This window comes from Procambarus clarkii, chromosome 21 (assembly GCF_040958095.1).
Source record: "Procambarus clarkii isolate CNS0578487 chromosome 21, FALCON_Pclarkii_2.0, whole genome shotgun sequence".
Lineage (NCBI taxonomy): Eukaryota > Metazoa > Arthropoda > Malacostraca > Decapoda > Cambaridae > Procambarus > Procambarus clarkii.
Window position 1 is genome coordinate 18,631,754 of NC_091170.1, and position 17,331 is coordinate 18,649,084.

Consider the following 17,331-nt stretch of genomic DNA (forward strand, 5'->3'; position numbering starts at 1 on the left):
TGTTCACCATAGAGGAGCCACTCATTCTCCAAAGAGGCAGAGTTCCACCACTGAAACCGGCCTTGCACCCTGCAGGGAGTGAAGTAACTCAACCACTCCCTAGTTTGTGTGGTGTACACTAAATCTCTCGCAATAACACAATAAAGAAATGGAGGGGAGGAAGTAAACACAAAGCAATAGGCAAAATCTCCCTCAATCCAATGAATGGCAATATTCCTCTCATAAACAGTGATATCACTTAACATAAATACATATTATAAAGCACCTTCAATAGTTTGTTGTCTTTAAACCAGTGCCTAATCCACTCCAAGATATAATCACTGGTACTCTATCTATATAAATACAAATATAACTGTTCGTTTGAATCTCAAAAGTTCTTCACCGATTGCTTTGCAATTTTGACACAACGTTCCATTCACATACGAGCAGGTTTTTATCTACATACTATATAGATGTCACGTCTGTGACAGGTAAAAACATGCATATTTTGAAAAACGGTGTTTTTCATGTGAATTTTCATGAAACCGAAACCTTGATTAATTGAATTTTCATAGATTTCGATCTATTTTCATTTTATTATTTTCTGTGACATTGCGTTGGAATTGAGCTGTGTTGTTTACCATGCCGTTCATTTCTTGAGTATAGTTTATATGTTTATTTTTTCATAGTTTTTTTTTTACTGTTCTTCTTTTTCAGTGATGGGAACATCAGATCATTTGATGTTCCCATTTTTCTGATGGAAACATTAGATCATTTGGGAACACATTGGATGAGGGAGTGGGTAATTGTTGGGATGACAATGGGATGGGAGTGGGGGATGGTGGTGAGGACGATAGGATGGGGAGGGGGGAATGGTGGGGTAGGACGAGGGGACAGGGGAGTGGGGGAATGGTTGGGAGGACGAGGGGATGGGGGAGGCGGGGAAAGGTAGGGAAAGGTAGGGAGGATAGGGGGACAGCAGGGTTGCTGTGGACCAATCAACGAGCATACGTGGCTGAGCCAGAGCAACGCTTGGCCAGGTCTCGCACGTAATTCATGGTTATCACATTATTTATGTACATCCTTTCCTAACACAAAGGAAAAATGGGAAGGGAAAATTATCAACCTTTCAACCGATGCTACAGGTCGTAGATTCAGTGTCGTGATGAGAGGCTCCTCGTAGATCCACGATCGGTTCGTCTGCTTGCTCGTTCCTCGTCGGGGGCTGCTCCTACACCAGATATTCCTCCCAGATGACAGGTTTAAACTTCTGTAGCCTTGCTCATCCACACTAAGACCTCAACGTTCTGGTCCACTGCCTCTACGCTGCCTAATAGCATGGGTAAACGATTGTTGAGTTTCAGCCAACCAGGACTACTGCCGATTAAGCTCCACACAGATTCTCAGCATGCAGGAATGTCCAGCACTCCTCCCAGTGTCGCTTCACAAAGTTACTCAGGGTACTGTCATCACTGAGCCCTTGGTGTCGTCCTCACACCAGCAAAGCTCTACCCGAAAATACTCCCGCGGGAGTCTACATACAGGTCTTCCTCTTCGCTGGTAACGTCAGCTGTCCGAATTATTCCCTCTGAAGGCCTATACGTCTCCCAGACAGGTGAGCAAATAAGCGCACGTCCGCTCATCTCGACTACCTGGTAGCTAGTGATCTTAGCTCTCCCGCCTCCTGCAGGGGCGCCTGCCGCAATGCCTACATCACGCCCAGGACGTGACATCATTGGTCCTATCGTCCAAGCCCTCGCCGCCGCTAAAACACACCACGGCTGTCGCCGTTCCCAGAATGCACCGGGAGCCGCGCCCCTGAGCGGGAATCCTTGCTCGCTTGCTCACTGGAATAATTGGCTCGCTCCGCCATCTTAACATGGAGAAGACGCTTGATACCCTCATCTAAAATAAATAAAGTCGCAGTTTCTCCCAAATGCAAAATCATGCTTTCTCTTAATTGTATAAAATCAACTCACAATTTCTTCTAGTTATGTACAAACAGAGAGTTATGACTCTTAAATGCGGGAATAGGGAAATACAGGGCTGCACTCCGTCACAAATTACGTGAGACATTATAATATATGTCATGTAACACATTACGTATGTGTTACGTGACATGTTTTAATATACAATCTTACATTGTACTTGTTTACTTATAGTTATGTAGTAGTGACACTTCAAGTAGTGACACCAAGTAATGTCACTTCAAGTAGTTACACTTCATCAATTGACACTTCAAGTTGCACTGATAAGGGAATATATCTGCAGGAAACGCTGGCAGCTGTACCTAACTAACGCGACCACTGGGGATCTGCTGGAGTACATCCCCACCATGTACGTGTACTCCTCGTGGGACAAGCCCCAGCTCTCCATCCCCGCCAGGCGCCTCGACTATAACTTGTACATTGCTTGGTATACTCTTACCATGTGGGGTGAGTATGTTGAGGTATACCATGTGGGATAAAAAAGTTGAGGTATACTCTTACTAGGTGGGGTACGTTGAAATATACTCTTACCAAGTGGGGTATGTTGAGGTATACTCTTACTAGGTGGGGTACGTTGAAATATACTCTTACCAAGTGGGGTATGTTGAGGTATACTTCTACTAGGTGGGGTATGTTGAGGTATACTTCTACTAGGTGGGGTGTATTGAGGTATGCTTCTACAAGGTGGAGTATATTGAGGTATATGCTTACCATATGGGATATGTTGAGGTATACTCTTGCCAAGTGGGGTGTGTTGAGGTGTACTCTTACCATGAGGGGTGAGTATGTTGAGGTATACTCTAGACCATGTGGCATGAGTATGTTGAGGTATACTCTTACCATGAGGGGTGAGTATGTTGAGGTATACTCTTACCATGTGGGGTGAGTATGTTGAGGTATACTCTTACCATGTGGGGTGAGTATGTTGAGGTATACTCTAAACCATGTGGCATGAGTATGTTGAGGTATACTCTTACCATGAGGGGTGAGTATGTTGAGGTATACTCTTACCATGAGGGGTGAGTATGTTGAGGTATACTCTTACCATGTGGGGTGAGTATGTTGAGGTATACTCTAAACCATGTGGCATGAGTATGTTGACGTATACTTTTACCATGTGGGGTGAGTATGTTGATGTATACTCTTACTATGTGGGGGGGGGGGTGAGTATGTTGAGGTATAATTTTACCATGTTGAGTGAGTATGTTGAGGTATACTCTTACCATGTAGGGTATGTTGAGGTATACTCTTACCATGTGTGGTATGTTGAGGTATACTCTTAGTATGAGGTGAGTATGTTGAGGTATACTCTTAGTATGAGGTGAGTATGTTGAGGTATACTCTTAGTATGAGGTGAGTATGTTGAGGTATATTCTTAGTATGAGGTGTGTATGTTGAGGTATACTCTTAGTATGAGGTGAGTATGTTGAGGTATACTCTTAGTATGAGGTGAGTATGTTGAGGTATATTCTTAGTATGAGGTGAGTATGTTGAGGTATACTATTACTATTTGGGGAATGTTGAGGTATATTCTTACCATGTGGGGTGAGTATGTCGAGATTCCACTATGTTTATGGTATGAGGCTACATTTTCACTACACACATTCTTCATCACTGTCACATCTTCACTACACACATTCTTCATCACTGTCACATCTTCACTACACACATTCTTCATCACTGTCACATCTTCACTACACACATTCTTCATCACTGTCACATCTTCACTACACACATTCTTCATCACTGTCACATTTTCACTACACACATTCTTCATCACTGTCACATCTTCACTACACACATTCTTCTTCACTGTCACATCTTCACTACACACATTCTTCATCACTGTCACATCTTCACTACACACATTCTTCATCACTGTCACATCTTCACTACACACATTCTTCATCACTGTCACATCTTCACTACACATTCTTCATCACTGTCACATCTTCACTACACTCATTCTTCATCACTGTCACATCTTCACTACACACATTCTTCATCACTGTCACATCTTCACTACACTCATTCTTCATCACTGTCACATCTTCACTACTCACATTCTTCATCACTGTCACATCTTCACTACACACATTCTTCATCACTATCACATCTTCACTACACACATTCTTCATCACTATCACATCTTCACTACACACATTCTTCATCTCTGTAAGACCTTAACTACACACATTCCTTATCACTGTAACATCATCACTGTGGCATCTTCGTCACTGTAACATCTTCACTATACACATTCTTCATCACTGTATCATGTTCACACTATACGTAACTCTTCTGGGACCTGCAAGCTCCCGCAGACTCTAAACTATGTGGAGAACATTTTCCCTATTTACATGGTTTAATTCACTATTCATCACCACAACACACATGGTTTCATTCACTGTTCATCATCACAACACACATGGTTTCATTCACCATTCATCATCACAACACCCATGGTTTCATTCACTATTCATCATCACAACATGCATGGTTACATTCACTGTTCATCACCACAACATGCATGGTTACATTCACTGTTCATCACCACAACATGCATGGTTACATTCACTGTTCATCACCACAACATGCATGGTTACATTCACTGTTCATCACCACAACACACATGGTTACATTCACTGTTCATCACCACAACACACATGGTTTCATTCACCATTCATCATCACAACACCCATGGTTTCATTCACCATTCATCATCACAACACCCATGGTTTCATTCACTATTCATCATCACAACATGCATGGTTACATTCACTGTTCATCACCACAAAACGCACAGTTTCTCTCTACACATGATCTCTATCATTTGAACAACCTCGCAGTATTCATGACCCGCGTTGTTCTCATGGGTTCGCCCAGGGTCTATAATTCTGGGGTTGATGATCTCAAATGCCTTTGATGGTCTCTCATCAACCAATTATCTTTGGTATCAATTGTTACCAATGATGGGCGACTTAAAATGGTAGGGAAATGCTGTGAGGTTTCAGAGAACTGTAACATTGAATAATTATTGCAGTATTTCTTGGGAAGTTTGAATGTGACATTTATGTTTTCCATGTTAATGAACCTCGAGGAAGAAATGTATATATGAACGAATGTAAATCGTGTATTAATTTCCGTAAACACAGTAGTCTTAATCTTTCCGCTGTGACTGATTCACATCAGTCACAGTGGATTTGAATACATCGGATATACATGAATGATTTCTTCAAGTGTATTCTTCAAGTGTTCAGTGTTCATCAGTAATGTCCAAGGCATATATGAAGGACCAGCCATGGCACATACAGAACTATGTAAATATGTTTGCTTGATGGTTAAAAAATAATAGGACCGATCAGGGATAAAAAGTATGACCCAAATATCTTTAGCATATTACTTCAGAAAAGGTAGGTTCGGGGCTGGAGATTTGTCCCAACCTCTCATTACTGCCAGATCACAGAGATAAAACTGATCATTCAAGTACTTAATCATTTTGAAATAAGCTCTCACACTCTCCATTGTTTTTAGCATTTTATCCCAATTATATTACATTTCAGACCCTGCTGTTCTGGATCCAAGCTGGCCTTTCCAAAAGCGAAGTATGACTTACTTTGAAATTACGAAGACCCCGCTGGTGCCTGTGCTGATGGAGAACGCTGTGTCACTGGTGCTCCGAGGCTTGCCGCAGCAAGTACTCTTCAACCCAGCCAACTTCTCCTCCGACCCAGATTACCCAGACGACAAGGTACTGTCATTGTGGTGGTGCTATCATCACTGTCATTGTGGTGGTGCTATTATCACTGTCATTGTGGTGGTGCTATCATCACTGTCATTGTGGTGGCGCTATCATCACTGTCATTGTGGTGGTGCTATCATCACTGCTATTGTGGTGGTGCTATCATCACTGTCATTGTGATGGTGCTATTATCACTGTCATTGTGGTGGTGCTATCATCACTGTCATTGTGGTGGCGCTATCATCACTGTCATTGTGGTGGTGCTATCATCACTGCTATTGTGGTGGTGCTATCATCACTGTCATTGTGGTGGTGCTATCATCACTGTCATTGTGGTGGTGCTATCATCACTGTCATTGTGGTGGTGCTATCATCACTGTCATTGTGGTGGTGCTATCATCACTGTCATTGTGGTGGTGCTATCATCACTGTCATTGTGGTGGTGCTATCATCACTGTCATTGTGGTGGTGCTATCATCACGGTCATTGTGGTGGTGCTATCATCACCGTCATTGTGGTGGTGCTATCATCACTGTCATTGTGGTGGTGCTATCATCACTGTCATTGTGGTGGCGCTATCATCACTGTCATTGTGGTGGTGCTATCATCACTGTCATTATAAGTGGTGCTATCATCACTGCCATTATAGGTGGTGCTATCATCACTGTCATTGTGGTTTTGCTATCAACTTTGTCATCGTGGTGGTGCTATCATCACTGTCATTGTGGTGGTGCTATCATCACAGTCATTGTGGTGGTGCTATCATCACAGTCATTGTGGTGGTGCTATCATCACTGTCATTGTGGTGGTGCTATCATCACTGCCATTGTTGTGGTGCTATCATCACTGTCATTATAAGTGGTGCTATCATCACTGCCATTATAGGTGGTGCTATCATCACTGTCATTGTGGTTTTGCTATCAACTTTGTCATCGTGGTGGTGCTATCATCACTGTCATTGTGGTGGTGCTATCATCACTGTCATCGTGGTGGTGCTATCATCACTGTCATTGTGGTGGTACTATCAACTTTGTCATCGTGGTGGTGCTATCATCATTGTCATTGTGATGGTGCTATCATCACTGTCATTGTGGTGGTGCTATCATCACTGTCATCGTGGTGGTGCTATCATCACTGTCATTTTGGTGGTGCTATCATCACTGTCATTGTGGTGGTGCTATCATCACTGTCATCGTGGTGGTGCTATCATCACTGTCATTGTGGTGGTGCTATCATCACTGTCATTGTGGTGGTGCTATCATCCCAGTCATTGTGGTGGTGCTATCAACTTTGTCATCGTGGTGGTGCTATCATCACTGTCATTGTGATGGTGCTGCTATCACAATGACGTTCAATCCCCCTGGGATAAAGATACCACCCGCCCTCCTGGGATAAAGATACCACCCGCCCTCCTGGGATAAAGATACCACCTGCCCTCCTGGGATAAAGATACCACCCGCCCTCCTGGGATAAAGATACCACCCGCCCTCCTGGGATAAAGATACCACCCGCCCTCCTGGGATAAAGATACCACCCGCCCTCCTGGGATAAAGATACAACCCACCCTCCTGGGATAAAGATACCACCCGCCCTCCTGGGATAAAGATACCACCCGCCCTCCTCGGATAAAGATACCACCCGCCCTCCTCGGATAAAGATACCACCCGCCCTCCTGGGATAAAGATACCACCCGCCCTCCTCGGATAAAGATACCACCCGCCCTCCTGGGATAAAGATATCACCAGCACCCCCTGGGATAAAGATATCACCAGCCCTCCTGGGATAAAGATATCACCAGCCCTCCTGGGATAAAGATACCACCCGCCCCCCTGGGATAAAGATATCACCAGCACCCCCTGGGGTAAACTCTGGAGAGTTCTAATAATACTCTAATATTCGTGGAGGGTGATTTATTTTGAATTAGATCTGGTAATTAAATACACCAGGGATCACTCGGCACTGATGGCCGCCATACATCAGTTTACTCAGTATATCAGACGGAATATATTGGATCAGGCAAGGCTAGGAGCCTAGCTCCACCCTGAAAGCACTTCTAGCTGTGGAGAGCGATAAGTTTATCAAAAGACTTAAGGTTTTAATTGCAGATTAGTTTATTTAATTATTCACGTACATCCTAGTTGAAATATTCTTATTACAATTAAAAGCAATGTGTATAATATATAAAAAAATATTTGCACATTTGGATAAGGTACTAACAGCTCACTAATGAGTCCGAGGACTGAGGCAGAGATCTCTACTGTGAGGACTGAGGTAGTGGTCTCTACTGTGAGGACTGAGGCAGAGATCTCTACTGTGAGGACTGAGGCAGTGGTCTCTACTGTGAGGACTGAGGCAGAGATCTCTACTGTGAGGACTGAGGCAGAGATCTCTACTGTGAGGACTGAGGCAGTGGTCTCTACTGTGAGGACTGAGGCAGAGATCTCTACTGTGAGGACTGAGGCAGTGGTCTCTACTGTGAGGACTGAGGCAGAGATCTCTACTGTGAGGACAGAGGTAGTGGACTCTACTGTGAGGACTGAGGTAGTGGACTCTACTGTGAGGACTGAGGCAGAGATCTCTACTGTGAGGACTGAGGTAGTGGACTCTACTGTGAGGACTGAGGTAGTGGACTCTACTGTGAGGACTGAGGCAGAGATCTCTACTGTGAGGACTGAGGTAGTGGACTCAACTGTGAGGACTGAGGTAGTGGACTCTACTGTGAGGACTGAGGTAGTGGAATCTACTGTGAGGACTGAGGTAGTGGTCTCTACTGTGAGGACTGAGGTAGTGGTCTCTACTGTGAGGACTGAGGTAGTGGAATCTACTGTGAGGACTGAGGTAGTGGTCTCTACTGTGAGGACTGAGGTAGTGGTCTCTACTGTGAGGACTGAGGCAGTGGTCTCTACTGTGAGGACTGAGGCAGAGATCTCTACTGTGAGGACTGAGGTAGTGGACTCTACTGTGAGGACTGAGGTAGTGGTCTCTACTGTGAGGACTGAGGTAGTGGTCTCTACTGTGAGGACTGAGGCAGTGGTCTCTACTGTGAGGACTGAGGCAGAGATCTCTACTGTGAGGACTGAGGTAGTGGTCTCTACTGTGAGGACTGAGGTAGTGGACTCTACTGTGAGGACTGAGGTAGTGGAATCTACTGTGAGGACTGAGGTAGTGGTCTCTACTGTGAGGACTGAGGTAGTGGTCTCTACTGTGAGGACTGAGGTAGTGGAATCTACTGTGAGGACTGAGGTAGTGGTCTCTACTGTGAGGACTGAGGTAGTGGTCTCTACTGTGAGGACTGAGGCAGTGGTCTCTACTGTGAGGACTGAGGCAGAGATCTCTACTGTGAGGACTGAGGTAGTGGACTCTACTGTGAGGACTGAGGTAGTGGAATCTACTGTGAGGACTGAGGCAGAGATCTCTACTGTGAGGACTGAGGTAGTGGACTCTACTGTGAGGACTGAGGTAGTGGAATCTACTGTGAGGACTGAGGTAGTGGTCTCTACTGTGAGGACTGAGGTAGTGGTCTCTACTGTGAGGACTGAGGCAGTGGTCTCTACTATGAGGACTGAGGTAGTGGTCTCTACTGTGAGGACTGAGGTAGTGGAATCTACTGTGAGGACTGAGGTAGTGGTCTCTACTGTGAGGACTGAGGTAGTGGTCTCTACTGTGAGGACTGAGGCAGTGGTCTCTACTGTGAGGACTGAGGCAGTGGTCTCTACTGTGAGGACTGAGGTAGTGGTCTCTACTGTGAGGACTGAGGCAGTGGTCTCTACTGTGAGGACTGAGGTAGTGGTCTCTACTGTGAGGACTGAGGCAGAGATCTCTACTGTGAGGACTGAGGTAGTGGACTCTACTGTGAGGACTGATGTAGTGGTCTCTACTGTGAGGACTGAGGTAGTGGTCTCTACTGTGAGGACTGAGGTAGTGGACTCTACTGTGAGGACTGAGGCAGAGATCTCTACTGTGAGGACTGAGGTAGTGGACTCTACTGTGAGGACTGAGGTAGTGGACTCTACTGTGAGGACTGAGGCAGAGATCTCTACTGTGAGGACTGAGGTAGTGGACTCAACTGTGAGGACTGAGGTAGTGGACTCTACTGTGAGGACTGAGGTAGTGGAATCTACTGTGAGGACTGAGGTAGTGGTCTCTACTGTGAGGACTGAGGTAGTGGTCTCTACTGTGAGGACTGAGGTAGTGGAATCTACTGTGAGGACTGAGGTAGTGGTCTCTACTGTGAGGACTGAGGTAGTGGTCTCTACTGTGAGGACTGAGGCAGTGGTCTCTACTGTGAGGACTGAGGCAGAGATCTCTACTGTGAGGACTGAGGTAGTGGACTCTACTGTGAGGACTGAGGTAGTGGTCTCTACTGTGAGGACTGAGGTAGTGGTCTCTACTGTGAGGACTGAGGCAGTGGTCTCTACTGTGAGGACTGAGGCAGAGATCTCTACTGTGAGGACTGAGGTAGTGGTCTCTACTGTGAGGACTGAGGTAGTGGACTCTACTGTGAGGACTGAGGTAGTGGAATCTACTGTGAGGACTGAGGTAGTGGTCTCTACTGTGAGGACTGAGGTAGTGGTCTCTACTGTGAGGACTGAGGTAGTGGAATCTACTGTGAGGACTGAGGTAGTGGTCTCTACTGTGAGGACTGAGGTAGTGGTCTCTACTGTGAGGACTGAGGCAGTGGTCTCTACTGTGAGGACTGAGGCAGAGATCTCTACTGTGAGGACTGAGGTAGTGGACTCTACTGTGAGGACTGAGGTAGTGGAATCTACTGTGAGGACTGAGGCAGAGATCTCTACTGTGAGGACTGAGGTAGTGGACTCTACTGTGAGGACTGAGGTAGTGGAATCTACTGTGAGGACTGAGGTAGTGGTCTCTACTGTGAGGACTGAGGTAGTGGTCTCTACTGTGAGGACTGAGGCAGTGGTCTCTACTATGAGGACTGAGGTAGTGGTCTCTACTGTGAGGACTGAGGTAGTGGAATCTACTGTGAGGACTGAGGTAGTGGTCTCTACTGTGAGGACTGAGGTAGTGGTCTCTACTGTGAGGACTGAGGCAGTGGTCTCTACTGTGAGGACTGAGGCAGTGGTCTCTACTGTGAGGACTGAGGTAGTGGTCTCTACTGTGAGGACTGAGGCAGTGGTCTCTACTGTGAGGACTGAGGTAGTGGTCTCTACTGTGAGGACTGAGGCAGAGATCTCTACTGTGAGGACTGAGGTAGTGGACTCTACTGTGAGGACTGATGTAGTGGTCTCTACTGTGAGGACTGAGGTAGTGGTCTCTACTGTGAGGACTGAGGTAGTGGACTCTACTGTGAGGACTGAGGTAGTGGTCTCTACTGTGAGGACTGAGGTAGTGGTCTTTACTGTGAGGACTCAGGTAGTGGTCTCTACTGTGAGGATAAAGGAAGTGGTCTCAACTGTGAGGACTGAGGTAGTGGTCTCTACTGTGAGGACTGAGGTAGTGGTCTCTACTGTGAGGACTGAGGTAGTGGTCTCTACTGTGAGGACTCAGGTAGTGGTCTCTACTGTGAGGATAAAGGAAGAGGTCTCAACTGTGAGGACTGAGGTAGTGGTCTCTACTGTGAGGACTGAGGTAGTGGTCTCTACTGTGAGGATAAAGGAAGAGGTCTCAACTGTGAGGACTGAGGTAGTGGTCTCTACTGTGAGGACTGAGGTAGTGGTCTCTACTGTGAGGACTGAGGTAGTGGTCTCTATTGTGAGGAGTGAGGTAGTGGTCTCTACTGTGAGGACTGAGGTAGTGGTCTCTACTGTGAGGACTCAGGTAGTGGTCTCTACTGTGTGCACTGAGGTAATGGTCTCTACTGTGAGGACTGAGGTAGTGGTCTCTACTGTGAGGATAAAGGAAATGGTCTCAACTGTGAGGACTGAGGAAGTGGTCTCTACTGTGAGGATTGAGGTAGTGGTCTCTACTGTGAGGACTGACGTAGTGGTCTCAACTGTGAGGACTGAGGAAGTGGTCTCTACTGTGAGGACTCAGGTAGTGGTCTCTACTGTGAGGATAAAGGAAGTGGTCTCAACTGTGAGGACTGAGGAAGTGGTCTCTACTGTGAGGACTGAGGTAGTGGTCTCTACTGTGATGACTGAGGTAGTGGTCTCTACTGTGAGGACTGAGGTAGTGGTCTCTACTGTGAGGACTGAGGCAGTGGTCTCTACTGTGAGGACTGAGGCAGTGGTCTCTACTGTGAGGACTGAGCCAGTGGTCTCTACTGTGAGGACTGAGGCAGTGGTTTCTACTGTGAGGACTGAGGCAGTGGTCTCTACTGTGAGGACTGAGGCAGTGGTCCTACTGTGAGGATTGAGGCAGTGGTCTCTACTGTGAGGACTGAGGTAGTGGTCTCTACTGTGAGGACTGAAGTAGTGGTCTCTACTGCGATGACTGAGGCAGTGGTCTCTACTGTGAGGACTGAGGCAGTGGTCTCTACTGTGAGGAGTGAGGTAGTGGTGTCTACTGTGAGGACTGACGTAGTGGTCTCAACTGTGAGGACTGAGGTAGTGGTCTCTACTGTGAGGACTGAGGTAGTGGTCCTACTGTGAGGACTGAGGCAGTGGTCTCTACTGTGAGGACTGAGGCAGTGGTCTCTACTGTGAAAACTGAGGCAGTGGTCTCTACTGTGAGGACTGAGGCCGTGGTCTCTACTGTGACGACTGAGGTAGTGGTCTCTACTGTGACGACTGAGGTAGTGGTCTCTACTGTGAGGACTGAGGTAGTGGTCTCTACTGTGACGACTGAGGTAGTGGTCTCTACTGTGAGGACTGAGGAAGTGGTCTTTACTGTGAGGAATGAGTTAGTGGTCTCTTCTGTGAGGATTGAGGAAGTGGTCTCTACTGTGAGGACTGAGGTAGTGGTCTCTACTTTGAGGACTGAGGTAGTGGTCTCTACTGTGAGGACTGACGTAGTGGTCTCAACTGTGAGGACTGAGGTAGTGGTCTCTACTGTGAGAACTGAGGCAGTGGTCTCTACTGTGAGGACTGAGGCAGTGGTCTCTACTGTGAGGACTGAGGTAGTGGTCTCTACTGTGAGGACTGAAGTAGTGGTCTCTACTGCGATGACTGAGGTAGTGGTCCTACTGTGAGGACTGAGGCAGTGGTCTCTACTGTGAGGACTGAGGCAGTGGTCTCTACTGTGAGGACTGAGCCAGTGGTCTCTACTGTGAGGACTGAGGCAGTGGTTTCTACTGTGAGGACTGAGGCAGTGGTCTCTACTGTGAGGACTGAGGCAGTGGTCCTACTGTGAGGATTGAGGCAGTGGTCTCTACTGTGAGGACTGAGGTAGTGGTCTCTACTGTGAGGACTGAAGTAGTGGTCTCTACTGCGATGACTGAGGCAGTGGTCTCTACTGTGAGGACTGAGGCAGTGGTCTCTACTGTGAGGAGTGAGGTAGTGGTGTCTACTGTGAGGACTGACGTAGTGGTCTCAACTGTGAGGACTGAGGTAGTGGTCTCTACTGTGAGGACTGAGGTAGTGGTCCTACTGTGAGGACTGAGGCAGTGGTCTCTACTGTGAGGACTGAGGCAGTGGTCTCTACTGTGAAAACTGAGGCAGTGGTCTCTACTGTGAGGACTGAGGCCGTGGTCTCTACTGTGACGACTGAGGTAGTGGTCTCTACTGTGACGACTGAGGTAGTGGTCTCTACTGTGAGGACTGAGGTAGTGGTCTCTACTGTGACGACTGAGGTAGTGGTCTCTACTGTGAGGACTGAGGAAGTGGTCTTTACTGTGAGGAATGAGTTAGTGGTCTCTTCTGTGAGGATTGAGGAAGTGGTCTCTACTGTGAGGACTGAGGTAGTGGTCTCTACTTTGAGGACTGAGGTAGTGGTCTCTACTGTGAGGACTGACGTAGTGGTCTCAACTGTGAGGACTGAGGTAGTGGTCTCTACTGTGAGAACTGAGGCAGTGGTCTCTACTGTGAGGACTGAGGCAGTGGTCTCTACTGTGAGGACTGAGGTAGTGGTCTCTACTGTGAGGACTGAAGTAGTGGTCTCTACTGCGATGACTGAGGTAGTGGTCCTACTGTGAGGACTGAGGCAGTGGTCTCTACTGTGAGGACTGAGGCAGTGGTCTCTACTGTGAGGAGTGAGGTAGTGGTGTCTACTGTGAGGACTGACGTAGTGGTCTCAACTGTGAGGACTGAGGTAGTGGTCTCTACTGTGAGGACTGAGGTAGTGGTCCTACTGTGAGGACTGAGGCAGTGGTCTCTACTGTGAGGACTGAGGCAGTGGTCTCTACTGTGAAAACTGAGGCAGTGGTCTCTACTGTGAGGACTGAGGCCGTGGTCTCTACTGTGACGACTGAGGTAGTGGTCTCTACTGTGACGACTGAGGTAGTGGTCTCTACTGTGAGGACTGAGGTAGTGGTCTCTACTGTGACGACTGAGGTAGTGGTCTCTACTGTGAGGACTGAGGAAGTGGTCTTTACTGTGAGGAATGAGTTAGTGGTCTCTTCTGTGAGGATTGAGGAAGTGGTCTCTACTGTGAGGACTGAGGTAGTGGTCTCTACTTTGAGGACTGAGGTAGTGGTCTCTACTGTGAGGACTGAGGCAGTGGTCTCTACTGTGAGGATTGATGTAGTGGTCTCTACTGTAAGGACTGAGGTAGTGGTCTCTACTGTGAGGACTGAGGCAGTGGTCTCTACTGTGACGACTGAGGTAGTGGTCTCTACTGTGACGACTGAGGTAGTGGTCTCTACTGTGAGGACTGAGGCAGTGGTCTCTACTGTGAGGATTGAGGAAATGGTCTCTACTGTGAGGACTGAGGTAGTGGTCTCTACTGTGAGAACTGAGGTAGCGGTCTCTACTGTGAGGACTGAGGAAGTGGTCTTTACTGTGAGGAATGAGTTAGTGGTCTCTTCTGTGAGGATTGAGGAAGTGGTCTCTACTGTAAGGACTGAGGTAGTGGTCTCTACTGTGAGGACTGACGTAGTGGTCTCAAATAACCTCAAACAGCTTAACAGTGACCACAAGCAGCTTAACAGTGACCTCAAGCAGCTTAACAGTGACCACAGGCAGCCTAACAGTGACCACAGGCAGCTTAACAGTGTCCACAAGCAACTTAACAGTGACCTCAAGCAGCTTAACAGTGACCTCAAGCAGCTTAACAGTGACCTCATGCAGCTTAACAGTGACCACAAGCAGCTTAAAAGTGTCCACAAGCAGCTTAACAGTGACCACAAGCAGCTTAACAGTGACCACAGGCAGCTTAACAGTGACCACAAGCAGCTTAACAGTGACCTCAAGCAGCTTAACAGTGACCTCAAGCAGCTTAACAGTGACCTCATGCAGCTTAACAGTGACCACAAGCAGCTTAACAGTGACCTCAAGCAGCTTAACAGTGACCACAGGCAGCTTAACAGTGACCACAAGCAGCTTAACAGTGACCTCAAGCAGCTTAACAGTGACCACAAGCAACTTAACAGTGACCACAAGCAGCTTAACAGTGACCGCAAGCAGCTTAACAGTGACCACAAGCAGCTTAACAGTGACCACAAGCAACTTAACAGTGACCACAAGCAGCTTAACAGTGACCTCAAGCAGCTTAACAGTGACCGCAAGCAGCTTAACAGTGACCACAAGCAGCTTAACAGTGACCACAGGCAGCTTAACAGTGACCACAAGCAGCTTAACAGTGACCTCAAGCAGCTTAACAGTGACCTCAAGCAGCTTAACAGTGACCCCAGGCAGCTTAACAGTGACCACAAGCAGGTTAAAACATGCCACGAGGCGGCTTGTCTTATCTCACCTCAGATATCCACTATTAACATAGGCCAACTGTACCCGTGTGACTCCCTCTTGATACGGCATATTTAACTTACAAATAATATTAATAAGTTTCCGTGTCACAACTCCTACTTTAATCATATATAAACTTCATTAACATTTATTTCTGTTTTGCTTGCAGAATTTCACAGTAGAGTACAGGTGTCGGCAGGTGGGGGAGGCTTGGCCCGCCCCGGACACCACCCCTCACTCTGTGTCGGTCAAGGGGTCGGGGGGAGGCTGCTTCGGTAATGGCCCGGGTGAGTGACCAAGCCAGGGGGCTGTTGTGTCTGGCTGATGGTATGGGTAAGTGTTCAAGCCAGGGGGCTGTTGTGTCTGGCTGATGGTATGGGTAAGTGATCAAGCCAGGGGGCTGTTGTGATACTCTAGATACTCTGATATTTGTTCAGACACAACCAGTGATGGAGTACACTGGCTGGACACAACCAGTGATGGAGTACACTGCCTGGACACAACCAGTGATGGAGTACACTGCCTGGACACAACCAGTGATGGAGTACACTGCCTGGACACAACCAGTGATGGAGTACACTGCCTGGACACAACCAGTGATGCAGTACACTGCCTGGACACAACCAGTGATGGAGTACACTGCCTGGACACAACCAGTGATGGAGTACACTGCCTGGACACAACCAGTGATGCAGTACACTGCCTGGACACAACCAGTGATGGAGTACACTGCCTGGACACAACCAGTGATGCAGTACACTGCCTGGACACAACCAGTGATGCAGTACACTGCCTGGACACAACCAGTGATGGAGTACACTGCCTGGACACAACCAGTGATGGAGTACACTGCCTGGACACAACCAGTGATGCAGTACACTGCCTGGACACAACCAGTGATGGAGTACACTGCCTGGACACAACCAGTGATGGAGTACACTGCCTGGACACAACCAGTGATGCAGTACACTGCCTGGACACAACCAGTGATGGAGTACACTGCCTGGACACAACCAGTGATGGAGTACACTGCCTGGACACAACCAGTGATGGAGTACACTGCCTGGACACAACCAGTGATGGAGTACACTGCCTGGATACAACCAGTGATGGAGTACACTGCCTGGACACAACCAGTGATGGAGTACACTGCCTGGACACAACCAGTGATGCAGTACACTGCCTGGACACAACCAGTGATGGAGTACACTGCCTGGACACAACCAGTGATGGAGTACACTGCCTGGACACAACCAGTGATGGAGTACACTGCCTGGACACAACCAGTGATGGAGTACACTGCCTGGACACAACCAGTGATGGAGTACACTGCCTGGACACAACCAGTGATGGAGTACACTGCCTGGACACAACCAGTGATGCAGTACACTGCCTGGACACAACCAGTGATGGAGTACACTGCCTGGACACAACCAGTGATGGAGTACACTGCCTGGACACAACCAGTGATGGAGTACACTGCCTGGACACAACCAGTGATGCAGTACACTGCCTGGATACAACCAGTGATGGAGTACACTGCCTGGACACAACCAGTGATGGAGTACACTGCCTGGACACAACCAGTGATGCAGTACACTGCCTGGATACAACCAGTGATGGAGTACACTGCCTGGACACAACCAGTGATGCAGTACACTGCCTGGACACAACCAGTGATGGAGTACACTTTTGTTGCAACTTGTTCTGCCTCTATCCTTTCCTTTCAAGTTGTCCTGTTGCTATCCTTGTGTGTTGCAACTTGTTATGCCTCTATCCTTTTCTTGCATCTTTTCTTGCTGTTATCCCTGTGTTGCATCTTGTCCTGCCTCTACCCTTTTGTTGGAACTTGTCCTGCCTCTATGCTTTTGTTGCATCT

At 47.6% G+C, this 17,331-nt stretch overlaps 1 protein-coding gene across 1 annotated transcript in view; it reads left to right on the forward strand.

Moving 5' to 3' along the window:
- Window positions 1–17,331, forward strand: part of LOC123760677 (polycystin family receptor for egg jelly) — a 467,012-nt gene that overhangs the window by 194,256 nt on the left and 255,425 nt on the right. The window contains 3 exon segments of the mRNA XM_069328534.1: window positions 2,251–2,414; window positions 5,531–5,718; window positions 15,622–15,739. Coding sequence (XP_069184635.1) covers window positions 2,251–2,414; window positions 5,531–5,718; window positions 15,622–15,739 — 470 coding nt within the window.